The 18248-nt window shown below is 33.9% G+C and overlaps 1 protein-coding gene across 50 annotated transcripts in view; it reads left to right on the top strand.

The window, feature by feature from the left end:
• Nucleotides 1–18248, top strand: part of BAZ2B (bromodomain adjacent to zinc finger domain 2B) — a 296373-nt gene that overhangs the window by 166147 nt on the left and 111978 nt on the right. For 21 of the 50 annotated variants that reach the window (XR_011428236.1, XR_011428235.1, XM_070241125.1 and 18 more), the window contains 3 exons: nucleotides 11772–11960; nucleotides 16495–16662; nucleotides 17595–17788. Coding sequence is in view for 48 of the 50 variants with exons in the window: in XM_070241125.1 (XP_070097226.1) it covers nucleotides 11772–11960; nucleotides 16495–16662; nucleotides 17595–17788 (551 nt within the window). In the remaining 2 variants the exon portion in view is untranslated. The remainder of the gene's footprint in view (nucleotides 1–11771; nucleotides 11961–16494; nucleotides 16663–17594; nucleotides 17789–18248) is intronic. The other 29 variants (XM_070241111.1, XM_070241135.1, XM_070241134.1 and 26 more) reach the window with 2 other exon arrangements.

Genomic DNA, 18248 nt, shown 5'->3' with positions numbered 1-18248 from the left:
CTGTCACAGACAATAGCAAATATCTACTGTTTCCTCTTTAAAGATTATAAAAGGCTTTTCAAGGACTTCATTCCTTCTATACAGTATCATATCCATCAGTATAAAGCATGCTCTTAGTATCTTCTATCCTAAAAAAAGCAATACATCTTTCACCCTAAATACTCTTCTGGCTATTGCTCTATTTTCTGTTTTGCATTACAGCCGAGCTTCTGAAAAGATTTAGCTGCATATGCTTTGCCCTTTTCCTCATCTTTCATGTATATCTCAACTCACACCAATGTCACTTTTCTATCCTCATCTCACTCAACTTTTCAGCAGAACTGACACAGTGGACCACACACTCCATCTTGAAAATGTTTTTTTTGGAAAAGTTTTTATCGAATTGGTGTTATTTCTTCCCTAAGTGTTTGGTAGACTCCACCAGTGAAGTTATCTGGGCGTGGAAGACTGTTTTCTGGGGTTTTTTTAAACTATCATTGGAAGATATTAAACCATGAATTCAACTTTTTAAGTATAGATATGAAACTATTCAGATTAGCTTTTTCTTCTTTAGTGAGCTTTAGTGATTGGTGTCTTTCAAGGAATTTGTCCATTTCTTCTAAATCATTGAATTTTGAGGCACAAAATTGGTCTAAATACTACCTTATCTTTTGAATGTCTGTGGGATTTGTAGTGATGTCTTCTCTTTCATTGTTGATATTAATCTTTTGTGCCTTTTCTCTTTTTTCTTTGTGACTAGAGGTTTATCATTTTTGCTTTTTTGGTTTTTTTTACAAACTAGCTTTTGGTTTCATTGATTTTTCTCAACTTTCTGTTTTCTATTTCATTGATTTCTACCCTTTCTTATTTCCTCTGTTTTTCCATGAGTGTGATTTCCTCTTCTTTTTTTCTAATTTCTTAAAGGGAAAGCTTAGATCATTTATTTAAGACCTTTCTCCTTTTTTTATATAGGCATTTAATGCTATAAATTTCCCTTTTAAGTACTGCTATTGCTGTATCCCACCAATTTCGATATATTTTCATTTCCTTATCAATCTAGTAAAAAATATTTTCCATTTTCCTTTGTAAATTCTTTGATCAATGAGTTATTTAGAAGACAATGATTTAACATTAGATTTTTTTATTGATGTCTATTTTAGTTTCATTGCGGTCAAAAACATACTGATGGTAATCTGTGCTTTGTTTTTTGACTTCCCACTGCTGCATTTTTAGACTGGCCCACTGTGGGTCTCCTCTGTGCCTGTGAAAATTATTGGGTCAGCCAAGGACTTAGGGCAAAGATGAGTCTCTTTTTCTCTGTGGTTTCCTTGCTTCTAAGATTACCTTCTAATTTCCAGCTGCTCTGCCAGCTTTGGACTCTGTACTCTGAAACTTCAGGCTTTCTGCTGTCTAAGCTAATCATTGTGAAGGAATGCACTCAATAAAGAAATACATCAAACTCAAGAGATCTTTTGTGTGTAGCTCTGTCTTTCAAAAGTAGATTTCTCTACATTCTCTGCTGGTTCTTTTGCGGCGCCCTTGGAGTCCTTCCCCATTTATGCACAGGGTACTTGTAGCTAGGCATTTGAATAGTTTAAGCTCTGAATTTGGGTCTCACTTTTTCTGTGGTTTGCTCACTGCTGGGATTTCCGCTTTAAATTTCCTGATGTTTTCTCAGTCCTGGATTCTGACCTCTGGCACCTTTAGTTGATAAGCCTGGTGCTTTTTCTTCCACTGTTTTCTGCACTTGTAGCTGTGAGGTGTAGGCGGCATTATCAGACCAGAAACTACAAAGTCACACTTCTTACTGCTCTTGTTACCATTTTTCTAGATTAAACTCTCCCCTGGATTTTCTCTGCTTTTGGATGCTTTCTAGTGTCTTTAGTTTTGTTGTTGTTTTAAATCCAGTTTTTATCATTATTTTATGTGGATGATTCTTGCGACCACATCACTACTACTCCACCATTACCTGAAGTTGCCCCCCACCAAAGAAATCACTTTCTTTTAAAAACATTTTCACCTAAGAATCCAGGGGTGACGTGTGACCCGGTATAGTGAATCAAACATCCTATTTCCCAGATGATAGTGATTGGTTAAGGAATGGGCATATGATGGAAGTCAGACAAATCAAAGACAAAGAGATTCCATTCTGGAATTTTTATTGGAACTGGTGAGGAATGATACCCTTTTGTCCCACAAACCTGGGAAGAAGGGCCCATCTGAGGAAGCAGCCAAGTGAGGAAGGAGGAATTAAGTCCTGGGAAACGTTCAGTCAGTCTTCTTTAAAGTGAGCCTTTTCCAAAAACTTTTGCATTATATGAGTCCATACTTTCACCTTTTCCCTGAGCCATTTTGAACTGGCTATTTTGTACTTTTCGCCCAACTGATACACACCCTCCATGATCTAACCTCTGTTTACTTCAGCTGTGTCTGGCGCTGTTCTCACTCTGGCCCGTTATCTTTCAGCCTCACTGACCTTTCACTTCTTCAGATACAAAACATTCTTTCCCAACTCAGCTTCTCAAACATGCTCTCCCTCCATCTGGAAGATCTTCATGAGACTGATTCTTTCTCATGCTTTGTCTCAGGTTAAATGTCCTGAGACATTAGTTACAGAAGTCTCCTCCTCAAGTATCTAGATAATTGTTCCATTATTATCTATTTCTGTGCCTAATAATTTTCTTCATGGTACTCTTCACAATTTATAACTTAACACTTAGTGTTGTTTACTTACTTGTCTCTTTTTCTACATTTAAAGGTGGGGACCATATCTGTCCAGCACAAAATATATGCTCAAGAAACAATTGTTGAAGAAAGGAAGGGAAGGAGAAATAAACTTGCAGGACTTGAAAATTAGATGATAAATTAACTCTAATTAATAAATGTTCTAGGCTGTGCTATACTTTGCTTTGATAACACCAAATTACTATGTAGATTTTAGTTGGGAATGGGCATTATAAGCCACAGAGTAAAGAATCTTAAAAAATCAGTTGACCTTACTGAAGAGGCAATGAATAAATAAAATCCTGAAAGTTCAAAGTTATTATTTAATTAGAAATTTTTATTTAAAAGATAACCAGGGGGCCGGCTCCGTGGCCAAATGGTTAAGTTCACGTGCTCTGCTTCGGCGGCCCGGGGTTTCGCCGGTATGAATCCTGGGCGCCGACATGGCACCACTCATCAGGCCATGCTGAGGCGGCATCCCACATGCCACAACTAGAAGGACCCACAACTAGAAAATATACATCTATGTACCAGGGGGCTTTGGGGAGAAAAAGGAAAAATAAAATCTTTTTTATTTTTATTTTTTTGAGGAAGATTAACCCTGAGCTAACTGCTGCCAATCCTCCTCTTTTCGCTGAGGAAGAGTGGCCCTGAGCTAACATCCATGCCCAGATTCCTCTACTTTATATGTGGGATGACTACCACAGCATGGCTTGCTAAGCAGTGCCATGTCCGCACCCAGGATTGGAACCAGTGAACCCTGGGCCACCAAAGCGGAACATGTGCACTTAACAGCTGCACCACCAGGCCGGCCCCGAAAAATAAACTCTTAAAAAAAAAAGAAGATAACCAGGGCTCAAGTTTACAGTCGTTAGAGAATAATCAAGAGAATGAGATAGGCCTGTTTTTGAGGGTTTGGGGGATAAAGCCAAAGTTTCATTTCAGTTTCTTTGAGTATTTATGTTGTAGTATGAACTATTATAATATTATTTTCCTTTTTAGTTGAGTTGCTTGTACTGTGGATACCTACACATAATAAATAAAGGCCCCCAAATGTTCAACTTGCTGGCTTTCTTGTCCCTCCAAATGGGGTTTATAATTAATGAGGGGTTTGATCACAAGGCACCAGATATTTTTGAAATATTATTTTACGTAACTTTTATGAGTAGAACTTTGTAGTTTTAATTTAGAATTTTAGCAGTAAATTACTAAAGAAAGGTAATGCCTTCAAATCAATTCAGTACTCTTAAAAATAAACCCAGTGTTATGGATTAAATTGTGTCTTCCCCCAAGAAAAGATATGTTAGAGTCCTAATCCCCAGTACCTCAGAATGTGACCTATTTGGAGATTGGGTCCTTACAGAGGTAATCAAGTTAAAATGAGGTCATTAGGGTAGGCTGTAAACAAATATGGCTGATGTCCCTATAAAAGGGGGAATTTTGGACACAGAGATATATGCACAGAGAGAAGCCCATGTGAAGACATAAGAAGAATGCCTGAGGTTACCAAAAGCTCGGAGAGAAACATGGAACAGACCCTTCCTTAGTGCCTTCAGAGGGAGCATGGCCCTGCCATAGCCTTGATTCCAGACTTCTAGCCTCCAGAACTGTAAGACAATAAATGTTTGTTTTTCTAAGCTACCTGGTTTGTGGTACTTCGTTATGGCAGACCCAGCAAATTAATATACCCCGTATGTTTTCAAAGCTGACTTGACTAATTTTTGTTCATTGTGGGAAAACTAAGAATTTTTAATTGATTGAAACATAAGTAAAGCAAGATTTTAGAATTAGATTTTTTTACAGTTATCTTTTTCTTTCATTATTAAAATAAAGTATATCTATATTTGAATATAGAAGTATGTATAAAATATTGTGTATTTTTAGCATTTTAGTCTATGAACTCTAAATCCGTTCACTAGGTCTAACAAAAATGCTTATTACAAAGAGGAACTGCTCCCGTCTTTTAAGAATAGTCCTTTGCCTGAGGATTGATACATCATTTGCTGAACTGAATCAAAAGCTTATTCACCACCTTCAATGTTACAGTGGCAGCTTCTCTTCCCAAGGTTACCTAGGCTTTTAATGACTTGTTTTTACATTTAAAAAAAAAACTATCTGAAAGGAAAATAGTAACTTTTACACAGAATCTTGGCAGATACCAACTTAGCCACATGGTCAAAGCTAATATTACTAGTACCACATAGCAACTTAGTGGACCCCAGATATGTTGCACTGAGAAGGGCACATTGGGTACCCTTCCCCGTACTGCATAACCTCTTCTAATCATGAGAAAGCATCAGAGAAACCCACATTGAGGGACATTCTGTAAAATACCTGACCAGTACTCCTCAATGTATCAAGGTCATGAAAGACAAGACAGACGAACTGTCATAAATTAGAGAAAATTAAGGAGACAACAGCAGCTACATGTAATGTGGGATCCTGGATTGGATCTTGGGACAGAAAAATGGCGTTAATAGAACAGATGAGATCTGAATGAATTCTTTGTTTTAGTCAATTAATCAAGATTAATTTCTTGATTTGAAAAATTGTTTTTTGTCATATAAGATGTTAACATATGAGGTATGGGACATATGAGGAGGTTGGGATTGTGTACTATTTTTGCAACTCTTGTGAGTCTAAAATAATTTCAAATAAATACTTAAAAATAAAAATAAAGACTTTATTTCCATACCTTCCACCTTTTCAAATGTTAAAACATAAAGGTTCATTGGCTGGCCGTTATGAAAATACAGAAATGAAAGGAAGATTATTTGGGGGGAAATTTTTTGTCACCATTGCCTCTAGAATTCTTTTTGTTTGTTCTTTAATCCAAGTTCAAGTTAATAGAATTTGTGTGTTTTGAGTTTCAGAATATTTAAACATTAGTATATTTAAGAATTTTAATATTTGAGCCAGTAATTTGAGCATTTCCTTAATTTACAGTAATTTTGATGATGTTCACTTTGGTTATTACACTCAGTTATTACTAAAGTAGTCACATGACCTTTATTTGAATGCGCTACCATTTTTGATAATTAGCCATACTTTGCAGGTTGTATATTAGAGGCTGATTTTGCAATGCTGTAAAATTATCCTTACAAATGTAAAGAACCAGAGACAAGTTTAAAGACATCTTGCAACAAATTTGTATAGCAGTGAAAGATTAAAGACGTTTTTAGCACACAAAAAACAACATATGTGGAGTTCTATCATAGTAAGCAGTCTCCTTGATTTTTTAAAAGATTAGATGCTTTAGCATACTTACTCCTTATAATTATTTTATCTAGACTTTTTCTAATTGATAGGAGATTTTGTTCACTGGTAGTTTAGGTTTAAGGCATTAGTGCAGTATTTGTATTATTTTGTTCCTGGGGAGGGGGGAGGCCTTTCTTGTGTTGTGGCATGAAGTTCATTAATATTAATAAAGACACTTACAGTTACCATGCCTTGTTACTGAGATCTTGGCATTTTGTGTAACTGCTTTTAATCACTTATGAATAGATTGGCTAGTAGAATTTGAAAAGCTCTGCCAAAACATATTCTGTTTATTATAACGTAAGTTGAGAACTTAGGCATTACAGATGTATATTAATTTTTATTATGCCAAATGTACACATTATTACCTATCAGTTAAAATAGAAACTAAGAGTTACATTCAAATATTGAAACTATGTTTGGATGTTAAAAAGAATAATTGTGGTCTTCTGAAAGTATTTTCATTTTGTAATGTATCAGTTTGCAGATGTCTTCTCTGAGCAAAATTTAAGAGTTTATAGTCATAATAGGTTTTTATTTGGCAACATCTTCTGATGGTAGGTGTGTTAATGTGGGAAAAAGTTACTTCTTCAAAAGCGGAGCATTCTAATATCCAGATAATTTTATTTTGTAAGATTAATAGAGCCTGTTTGACTTGGGTTGTATTTTGTTTCATTTAAGAAGATATTCTGCATTTTTATTAATACAAGATATGCTTTGTTTTAAAAGTAGTTATAGCATTCACTGAGCCATCACTTGTCCGTGATCAAACATCACCTTGTGGGCATAGCTTGAAATTTCAAGACAGTTGGAGAAGGCTCAGGGCGTTGTCCTGGCAGTGGAACCAAGAGTGTGATCTAAACAGCACCCCCCACTGTAGAAGAAGATCAAAGTCACAGCATAGACGCTGTTACGTCAGCTTATAATTACCCAAAGAGTTTTTAGTACCATTGTAAAAGCCTTTTATAAATGGAGCAGAGAAAAAAGTGAGATATATTTTTAATCATTTAAAGAATGACTTGTGGTTATTATAGCCTTTTAAAAGAAGAGAAACAAGGAATTGAAAACTTTCATTTTAGAGTTGTTCACAGCAGGTATTAGGAAGTGTTGTCCCTCCAACTGATAAGAGTTTGCTTTATGCCGTGTTGTGTAGAGAGTAAAAATGATTAAGAAATGACTCTTCCTTCATAACCTTATATCGACCGTAGTAATGGTATGATAAAAGACAGATTGTGAATAGTCATGAATGTTGAAAGGAGGCCCAAAACATATCTGTCCGGGAGATTGAGAAATACATCTTGGGCAATATGTTTTTGAGATGTTTAGGAAAGGATTGATAGGATTATAAAGGCAAAAGAAGTAAAAGAGCATGTTGTATAAGCTGGGGGCTCTGAAAGAGAAGAAATAATGTGACCGAAAATACAACTGAGAAACTTTTGTTAAGTACCTATTGCGTTTCAGGTTATGCCAGGTGTTGGGGATACTGAGATGAATGAGATTCAGTTTTTGCTCTTAAGGAGCTAAAATCCTAGTTTAGAATTCATTTGCATAGAAGTGATAGTTAAAACAGTAGAAGCACATGAAATAACTGAGGAAGAAAACATAAAGAGAAAAAAAGAGATGGCTGGACTAAATCTTTAGGAATGCTTACATTTAGAAAAGAAAATCCAATAAGATAGATGGTAGTATTATTGAAGATATAGTTAAGAAGAAGATCAAGATAATTCCATGACCTGGAATTTAAGGGTGAACATGGGTTTTAATAAGGAAGAGGCAATCAGCAATGCCAGATTTATATAGAGAGGTTAAGAATGAGAAGAATAAAGATTAGTGGGATCTAGCGATTAGGAAAACTTTAGTAACTTTACAGACAAAATGAAAGGGAGGCATGGGGCTTGACACAAATATTAAAGATTCTGAGAAGTGCGAGAAATAGATGTATAAGTAGGAGACTTTTCTTTCAAGGTTAACACACTGGAGAGATGGTGATGGGATTGAGAGGGAAGGAGATAGATAGGGCAGGGGAGTGGTAGAAGATTGGGAGAGACCAGAGGTCATGCTGAGAGATAAAGAAATGGAAATGTGCAAGTTGCCTTACAGTGCAATTTAACCGTTAAAGATCTTGGAGGTGGTAGAAATTTTGTGTGATCAAATCCAACGTGTACCTAAATGGAATCAAGGAAGAGTAAAGGACCAAGTGATAATTTTTTTAAAAAAGGTTAGGATCACAAGTTGGTGAAGTAGGCAAAAAGAAACTAGGAAGCATATTTGCAAGTTTAAATGAAGATTCAAGACAACTTCCTGTTCTGATCAAAGGCCTTTGGAATCAGTCCCATGAATGTGACTCTGCTGCTCTTAATGAGTAGTGAATTGATTCATTCAGCAGATGTTGTGTATCTACGGTGTACAAGACACTGTTTAGGTATTTGGGATCTATTACTGAGTCCTGTATATAACAGTATGAGTTTGTAATATTGAAATATTAACTAACTGTTTTATACATTGTGATGTAAAAAATAGTCTTATACTACTTAAATTATGTTCAAACCATGAGTTCCTCAAGGCAGGAATTATGTCATATTTATCCTTGTATGCCAGTTACTAAACATAGCACCTGATACTTAATAGGTATGTTTGTGAAATGTCTGAATTACTGCAACTGTTGAATAAAGAACAGAATAATTCTAGAAGATTTTTATATGGAATTGGTATCTGTGTTTTTTAAAAGGTGGTAGAAAAACAATACTAAAATTATATATAGTGTTACAGAGCCTTTTAATGAGAAAGATCCACTTTTTTTTTTATATCACTGACTTCTAGATTTTTGCTATGAAGGCAAAGTACAGTAAAAATTATGAAATGTATTATGAAATTATTTCCCTTCTGTAGTACAACTTTATTCATATATAGCAGAGAAATTCTCTTATGCATATTTTTGATAATGCTTGGTATCACTGTAATCGTTATAATGTGGTCCTAGTCGTCTTTACTCAATACAAAACCAAATCTTTTCTCACCAACAAGGACTAGGCCCTATAGATTCCATTGTCACTTGAGTACTTTCCATGCTTTTATTATCTTCACCAAGAATTTTATAAGAAAGAATAAGAAAATTGGGGCCGGCCCCGTGGCATAGTAGTTAAGTTTGCCTGCTCCACTTCAGTGGCCCTGGTTCGCAGGCTCCGATCCCTGGGTGCAGACCTAGCCCTGCTTGTCAAGCCATGCTGTGGCAGCATCCCACATAAAATAGAGGAGGATTGGCACAGATGTTGGCTCAGCAACAATCTTTCTCAGCAAAAAGAGGAAGATTGGCAACAGATGTTAGCTCAGGGCCAATCTTCCTCACAAAAAAAAAGAAAAGAAAAAGTAACTTGAGTAAAGTAGCCTCTTTGTAAAGTTGCCGGGCATAGATATAATTCTCTGTACAGGAGTATACTTTTTTTTCCATTTGAATCTACAGTGAATAAAGCTCATATTTTGTTGAAATTTTCTACTCAGTTCTTCTAGATATCACTCTTTTTAGAGTTAAAAAGTGAACTTTTTGTTATCAAATTGTGTATGATTGGTTCTTAATTATTGCTGCAAGAGTGACAACTTCATTTAGGTGTTGCCTGTGTTTTCTGTTCATAAGACTCCAAGGTTTAGCTCATTTACTTCTTCACAATAATAAAATTAATGTTTTTACTATGCATCTAAGAATGCTGCTTACTACCAATTCATTAGCTGTTGTAGAGTATTTCTATCAGTTTCTGATCCTTTGTTATTTCAGTTTGTTCTGAATTTTGTATAGCTTTGAGTTTTACCCCACAAATTGTTTGTATTAAATCACTGCTACATATATGTAGTTGACATGTAATTTAAGAATTATTATTTTGTAAAATATAAATGACAAATGATTCTAAAATCCCCAAACTGGAATGTTCAATTCAACTTGCTTATCAAGAAAACTGATGTCGAAGGAAATGTAAGTGATTGTTACGTTACATTACATTTGATGTCCTAATGGAAATGTTTGATTAAGGACATCTGGTTCAGGACGTTGAATGGTTGGTGAGACCCAGGGATTTTACATGCAATCACATGTGAAGATAAATACTGATTCTTAACATTACAGGCTCGCTTTTTAGAAAAACTATCTGGGTTTTTGAGGATTTGCCAAAAATAAAAAATTACACAATCTTTCTGGTGGCGTGTCACTAGTCTTAAAGATAGTGATAGTTGAGTTACGTTTTTTCCAGTAGCATGCCCTATTTTGTTTTGACTCACCTTCAGTGCTAGTGCAGCCTGGAACTCTGATAGCACAAAAGTACCAAATTCACACATTCTCTGCTTAGGCTTTGATGAACAAAAACAAGGGTTGGCTGACTTGGAAGAAATACCCAGTCTGTGTCCTTCCCTTGTCCTCCCCCTCCCAGTTTCTTCGTGGGCCTTCCTCGTAAAGACACTTTGAGGCTCGTCCCTGTAAGATCTAGTGATTGCTTTGTTCTAGTGGGTCTTCGACCCTCAATGAGAACTCTTTACAGGCTGATGTGAGACATACTCGATGCAATTTATTTAAATTGTACAACTTCAATAAAAAGTATAGTGTTATTTCAATAAAGAATATAGGGTTTATATTAGTCTTTGAGGGTACACTCTGACCTTGCCGACTACTTCCTCTTGTTTTTCAGATAATGAAAAAGCAAAGAGAAGAGATTTGGTTGATAACTAAATAACAAAAAGTATACTTATCTTTAACTTATATTTTTTAATTTTCTTCAAACATATTATGTTAAAACTAATTAAATTGCAATGCACAGTCAGGTCTGAGATAAACAGAAGATAAGGAAGCCTTATTCTTTGTTAACAAAACACAAAACCTTTCACACAGTGAATTTTTAAGATAGCCTGGAGTGTGGGGTTTGATACTCCATTTTCATAGTTGCAAGCCACAGAAGCTTAATTATTTCCTGGAAGTAAAAGAAGATTTCCAAGTATTAGCACATTTTCTGCCAAATCCCTACAAAGTATGAAAAATAAGTTGTGTTTTTGATTGTATAACACTCCAGCCTGGGGTTATGACACTTAGTACAGATTTTCTTTAGAGTAAAAGTGGAGATTGAAAAGTCACATATTTGAATTGAATGTGATCTGTCTCTCACAGAGCTAAAAAATGATTTTTATATTAATAACCACCCTTGGATGCATTTAGAAATATCTTAGTAAGTTTATGCATGAAATCTTTATGTTGTCTTATACATAGCTTTATTAGGCTAGGATATAATCCCTTCTTGGTATGAACTCTCCTCACTGAAGAGGTATTGGGTAGAGAACATAGCTTCATTTCTGGCACGTGGAAACTGGGAACTCTTTGCCTAGAGTGCATAATAATTTGAGTAATGACTTGGTGACACATACTGGACTTAATTCATTGGTTTTCAACTGTATTTTAGTAGAACGTTTTTATTTTCCATCTTATGAATAAAAAATTTTGATAATATATTAATGTACATGTATTAACAGAAAGTGTGCCTCACTTCAGCAGGTCAAACTTTTAGAATTAGTGAAAATTATTTGCTTAAAACATCATTTCTCAAATTCAAAGTGAATAAGGCTATACCATTCATTTTAATTATTTTTACAATACTTTCGTATTTCTGGAAACATCTTATTCTATAGAGTTTGAAGAGCAAAAATGCAAAAGAAAAAATGTAATATAAAAATTTGATAAGAAATTATTATAAATTTTAACTTTAACTATGAACGCTGAAATCAGATAAATCTCATCTGTTTTTATAGTACAACTTTAAGTGTGTTTTTTTCCCTCCCAGGACATTTATTCAGAGCAGCTGGGGATCAACCGTTTAACCTGTCCACAGTGTCGAGTGCCTTCCCAATGGTCAGCCACCCAGTCTTTGGTCTACATTCAGCCAGCTCAGGGCATTCAGAATTTGGTGGTTTGGGGACACTTGCTACACCCACAGCCTTAGCCGCACATCCCCAACTAGCATCTTTTCCAGGTAAACATCTGTTACAAACAGTGTTCATGGAAAGGAGGAAAGCTTGAAAATGTTCAGGCAGTAGTTTGTTTATTAAATTGAACACAAAGAATAGTCTAATGCCTGGTATATTAAAACTCTTGTGCAAGAATTGGCTCAATACTATTTATCATGGGCAAAAAAGTAAAACACACTATCTGTGCTAGATGGCAATGCAATTAATTTGGTATTCAAGTGTTTAGCTAGAGAACCAGGCATCTGCCACAAAAATGAATAATTAGGCCAAATTTTTCTCCTGCTTTTTATTAGAGGGTAACAGGCAGAAAAGTGTACATATTTTAAGTGTAGAGCTTGATGAATTTTTCTCAGCTTTATTTGATTTTTTAAAAAAATATCTAACTTATAGTGGAAAACTAAAGTCCAGTTCTTATAATGAATATCTCTGTTCTTTTATTTTGAGTTCTCACTGCTCTGTACTTTATAAGGAAGATGAGCTTGGCTCTTAAATTTCTATATTTTTCCATATTTGCTCAAAACAACTATAAATTTGCACCACTTACATGGTAGGAGGATTAGAATTATCTCAAAGTCTACGGATTATGAGAACTCAGTTCAGTAAGATACCAGCTAAAGCTTACCTTAGACAAACGTGCTGTAATTTGTCTTGCTGTATTATTTTGAAAGTCTGAACTTTAATGTGTTTCCATTGATTAATTTTACTTTAATAAATTTTAGTAAAGGATGCATAGTTTAGTGTTATGTAACATAGTTTAAAAATTAGAGCATAAATCTAGAAGCAAGTAGACCTGAATTTAAATCTGGCTTTGCTATGTTTTAGCTGTGTGACCTTGAACAAGTAATCCAACCTCTCAGCCTCAGTTTTCTCATCTGAAAAATGAGGATAATAATAATAGTACCTGCCTCTTAGGGTTCTTGTGAAGATTAAAGGAAATAAGCCATGTTTAGTGCTGAATGCAGTGTTTGGCACACATAATTAGTAGATAATTGATAACTATCATTATTATTTTGCCCACTTTAATGAGTAATAAATTGTCAAGTGCTTCTTTGAAAGGAAACAAGTATCTTATTTGAACTATATATAGAATGGAAAGATAGTTAAATATATATTTCAAGTACTATTTCCTGAGTCATCTTATTTCTTTAATTCAGTTGTCTGGGAAGGGGGGGTGGGTAGAGATAATGTGACTAGAAAGCTAAAATAAAGTCTTAAACTAAGTCTTAACATTTATTTTAAAAGTACTCTTAGGAATTTATTTCAGTCAGTTTCTAGCATGGTTGCTTAGCAAGATGAGCATTCAATAGATATTTGTAGAAATAGAGGATTACTGAATAAAAATCAAAATAAGTAATAGTGATATAGTTAGTTACTGGTATCTTAAATTTTTTTAGTTGTTTTATCATAGTTTATTATATTATTGCTTTTCAGCATTTCTAAACCACAGTGTAATTACTGTATCATTAAAATCAAATACCCTCTCCCCTGGAATGATAGTTAACTTGTGTAAAGACTTACTCTTCTGGACTTCAGTAATGCTGATACTTCTACTGTATAGAAAAAAATTTAATAACTTCCCTAGCCTCCCTAAACTGTTCACTCATTCATTTGTTGTACAAAGTTATTTGAGCATCTCCTATGTTCTGTGCACTAGGCCGGGCACTGAGGAATACACTAACGCAGTACCTGTTATGTTGCTTATAGTTCTTACGCAATAGATAAATAGACCATTACAACACAGAGTCTTGTAATAGAAGCATAATTTTTTGCCAAATGAACAAAATCTATGCCTAGTTTTAGAGGACTCATTTGTTTAAGTGGTAGATTTGGTATAACATCTTAAACTTAAATTCTCTATAATTGGCTTTGTTCAAAAGGGTAATCAAAATGCCAAATTTTTTTAAATCACTTAATTAATAAATGAAGACATACAAGGAAGAAATTACTAGGAATTTTAAATGGGGAATAGCTTTCTAAAGATTTTATCTACTTCTAAATTATTCTACATTTCAGATGATTAAATCTACAGATGCAAAATTATTTCATGGATAGTAGTATAATAAAGTTATTTCCTTTTATATTGAAATAGTGCTTCATGATAACTTCTTTTAAAATACTTATAATTTTTGGTCATTATATTTTTATATTATATTGCCATGAATATTTTTGTGAAGTATCTGGCTCTGTCAAGTATGAAAGATTTTAAAATTCTGCTGTATCTTCTAGGTTCAAATTGAGATTCCGTATATCATCTGAAATGTTAGAATCTTTCAGTTGAATATGATTGATGTTGCTCCTGTGTGGTTAGCTCCTTTGAATACATTTAGAAATTCATCATGTGCTGGTTTATGTAATTCTTATTTTGTGTATTTCATTTTATCCACAAGCTAGTTTGTTAGTGACTAAATTTTGCTTTTTATTTTCTTAAATTGGAAGATAAATAAGCTTGTCATTTAACAAGAATTAGATTGTTTCCTACGAAATATTAGACATTTGTAAAGTTGGTAGTCAGCAGCTCTACCATTTTCATCTTTTTTTTGATTAATCTTAAATACTTGTTTTTTCTTGTGCTGTCCTCTTATTTATAACGTACACATTTTCTAATTGTTTTTTTCTAATCCCTATTTTGTGCTTATTTACCATTGACATTCTAAAGTACATTTTTATGTTTTTTCTGAGTTTATGTCTAAAATATTTGAATATTATTATACTTTGATTACCTTACTGATTTGTTGATTGTTTACAAAGTCTGTACATTCGGCTGTAATGCTTTAATTATATAGACTCTGTATTAAATAATATAAATATCTTTGGGAAACCTCAATCCCTTTTTATCAGCTATGTAGAACCTAGTTTCAAACCTATAAATAACAATAGATTCCAACTGTGCTGATATAAGCCCAAAATACACAGTTTTTCTTCCTATCTAAATACACTTCTTTCATCTAAACAGTGGATAAATGATTAATGCTTTTGTATAGTTATTCTTGGTTCAGTTCCCATCATTCAGGCGCTGCTGAATATACATTGGTGTCATTTCACCAGCAGCGCCTTCCTGCAGAGCAAAAGAATAGCTTTTGCAGTTTTCTGCTTATACTGTTTTTTTAGACCTTTCAGAATGGCAGCTACCATGAGCATTTCACTTTTTTTTAAACCACATTTAGATAATGAGGGTGCACATCACTTTACATCCTATTTTTAATGAAGAGATATTCCCAGAAAAGCTTTCAAGATCGTATAATACAATACACTAACAATGCTGAATTTTTCCCATACTCTATTAGTGGGGTTTTTTCCTCTAATTTCCTTGTGGTTGTTACAGTCAATGAAAAATATCCCATATCTCTTGGAAGATTAGCCTGAGAGGTAATAACTGATCTGGTACTCTAGCAAGTTAGCCAGTTGGAAAAGATTGTTTCTGGGATTTTAGATGGGACAGTACAAGACTTTCCTTTGGATTGTTTTCAAATCTTTTCCTAATCTTTACCCTTCCTTGAAAAAACGTATTCGATAAAATCTGGCTTCTCTCCTTTTCTAGAAGATTTAAGTAAGAGCCACTGTTTGAGTATCTAAATTGCACTTGATGATTTTCTGCCATTTAGTCATTTTATATTGATAAAACAATCATTGTTATCTGTAATTTATGAGAGAAAGTATAAACAAAATTCAGGCTTTCTTCATTAACTTTAAGAGGATAAACTTTTTTTTATAAAAAGGGGATAAGCTTGTATTTTAATGTGACTTAATTGTTTTGGAAACCTTCTTTGAGCACTTTTCATTTCTTAGACCAAAAGAAAAAATGCTCACTGATTTTGCTATCTTTATGTTTTTGCTTGAATAGAGAATGTTCTATGTCATAAATACATTTGAAGTATACTGGATTACAGTAGTCTTTGTATTATTATTTAAACCACCTGATTTATCAGAGCCAGATTTATGTTGCATGTAATTTGAGGAAATTTTTAACATAGGTTGTAGATGGTAACCTTAAATTCTAAGGTTTTAAAATAGCTTAGTATACATATTTTTTTTCTTTTCTAATTTAGAAAAATTATGGTATAAGTCATCAGAGAATCAAATAGTTCTTTAAAATTCTAAGTTTTTAATTTTATTTTTAAAACCATAGACTACATTTCTTTTTCTTTTTTTCCTTTTTTCTTAAATTTTTTATTGAGTCAATGATAGATTACAATCTTGTGAAATTTCAGTTGTACATTATTGTCTGTCAGTCGCGTTGTAGGTGCACCCCTTCACCCTTTGTGCCCACCCCCCACATTTGTTTTTCATAAACTTGAACTCAAGAAACCTGCTAAGAGAAGATTCTTGGATGCCATTTTAATGAGAGGAATGATGGGTGTGTTACTTCTAATCAGCTGTATTACATCAGAAAGATGATCAAAACTATGTGTAGTTCAGCAATTCTGCTCCAAGATGAAACTTGAAGTTTGTTTTCAGGAATAAAATGTAAAAAGCATCGTTACATTAACTAGAAAGTTAATTCAAGTATTTTTGCTTGTTTGTTTGGCGTTTGGTTTTGAGGTGCAGAATGGTGGCGAACAACAGATGTTCATACTCGTACAGGGGCAACCTTCTTTCCACCATTACTGGGAATTCCACCACTGTTTGCTCCTCCAGCCCAGAATCATGATTCTTCTTCATTCCATTCAAGGACTTCAGGAAAAAGTAATCGAAATGGTCCTGAGAAAGGTATCCATATTAACTTAAGTACTACAAACCCTCCATTCCGGTACCTATTTTCAGTAGTTTCAAGTTTAATAAAATTTATATAGCAGGGTGCTAGACACTTTCACATTGTCTTGCTTAATCCTTATAATGACTTTGAGATTGGAGGTATTCTCATTTTGCAGCCAAGGTTAAATAAGTTAGTCAAGGAAATACTGCTTATATGTTAATGTGGCACAGTCAGGATTTGAACCCAGATCTTCTAACTTCTATCTCCACTGTTTTTTCCTCTGTATCTCATTCCCTCCTTTATGTAACCCAATTTAATATATTACTTCTTCTGTAATTAAACATTAAGTTCATTAAAACTAATATCCTGTACTCCTTTTTTTTAAAGTTATCATTAATATTTCTGTGGTTAACTTGTTAGAATATCATTTGCTAATTAGAATAGCATTTTAGATGGTTTATAATTTTTCTTTTCACTTGAGTAAGTGTTTTGGGGAGTTTGCTTGAAAGGGGGAGTATTTGCATTTAATGATCTTTCTAAACATTTTTTTAATTGAGTGAAATTCACATATACATGCAATTAACCATTTTGACAATTCGGTGGCATTTAACGCATTCACAATGTTGTGCAATAACCACCTCTATCTAGTTTCAAAATATTTTCATCACCCCAAAAGGAAACCCCAGACTCATTAAGCAGTTTCTCCTCATTCTTCCCTCCCCCGGTCCCTGACAACCAGTAGCTTGTACTCTGTCTCTATAGGTTTACCTATTGTGAATATCTCATATAGATGGAATCATACAATATGCAACCTCTTGTATCTGGCTTCTTTCACTTAGCATAACGTTTTTGAGAGTCATCCACATTGTAGCATATATCATTACTTTATTCCTTTTTATGGCTGAATAATATTCTGTGTATAAACATGCTTACTTTTATTTTCAAGGTGTAAATGGGTCAATTAATGGAAACAGTACATCATCTGTATCTGGTATCAACACATCTGTACTATCCACTACTGCTTCAAGTTCCGTGGGACAAACTAAAAGTATAAACTCAGGTGGAGGAAATCGGAAGTGTAATCAGGAACAAAACAAAAACCAGCCTTTGGATGCTAGAGCTGAGAAAATCAAAGATAAGGTAAGTTATTCTTTGTAGGACAAATATATAACAGATCTATATATAAGGATGCTAAAGGTCAAACCACTGGAATCTGTAGAATAATTTATGAATTATCAACTCCTATTTTTGCAGATCTTTATTTTTATGATATGGTACTAATATTATGTATCTTGAAAAATTAAAATTGTCAGCACCAGTATAAATAGTACAAATAATAATAATAGCTAAAATTTATTGAGAACTTAATACATACCAGCTCTGCTCTCATTGCTTTGCATGTAATATCTATTTCAACTTTCCCTAATGAGGTAGGTACTGCTATTACAAATGGGGGAACAGAACCCAAAAATAGTTGGTCATTAAGTGGCGAGGGTCTAAAATCAGGCATGTTGATTCCAGAGACCATGCTTTAGGAAAACAAAAACAAAAACCCTTTTATTATGGAAAATTTCAAATATACAAAGTAGACAGAATTAGC

The sequence above is a fragment of the Equus caballus genome, chromosome 18 (genome assembly GCF_041296265.1).
Source record: "Equus caballus isolate H_3958 breed thoroughbred chromosome 18, TB-T2T, whole genome shotgun sequence".
Taxonomy (NCBI): domain Eukaryota; kingdom Metazoa; phylum Chordata; class Mammalia; order Perissodactyla; family Equidae; genus Equus; species Equus caballus.
Note: the sequence above shows the minus strand (reverse complement) of the source record. Positions and strands in the feature narration are given on the sequence as shown.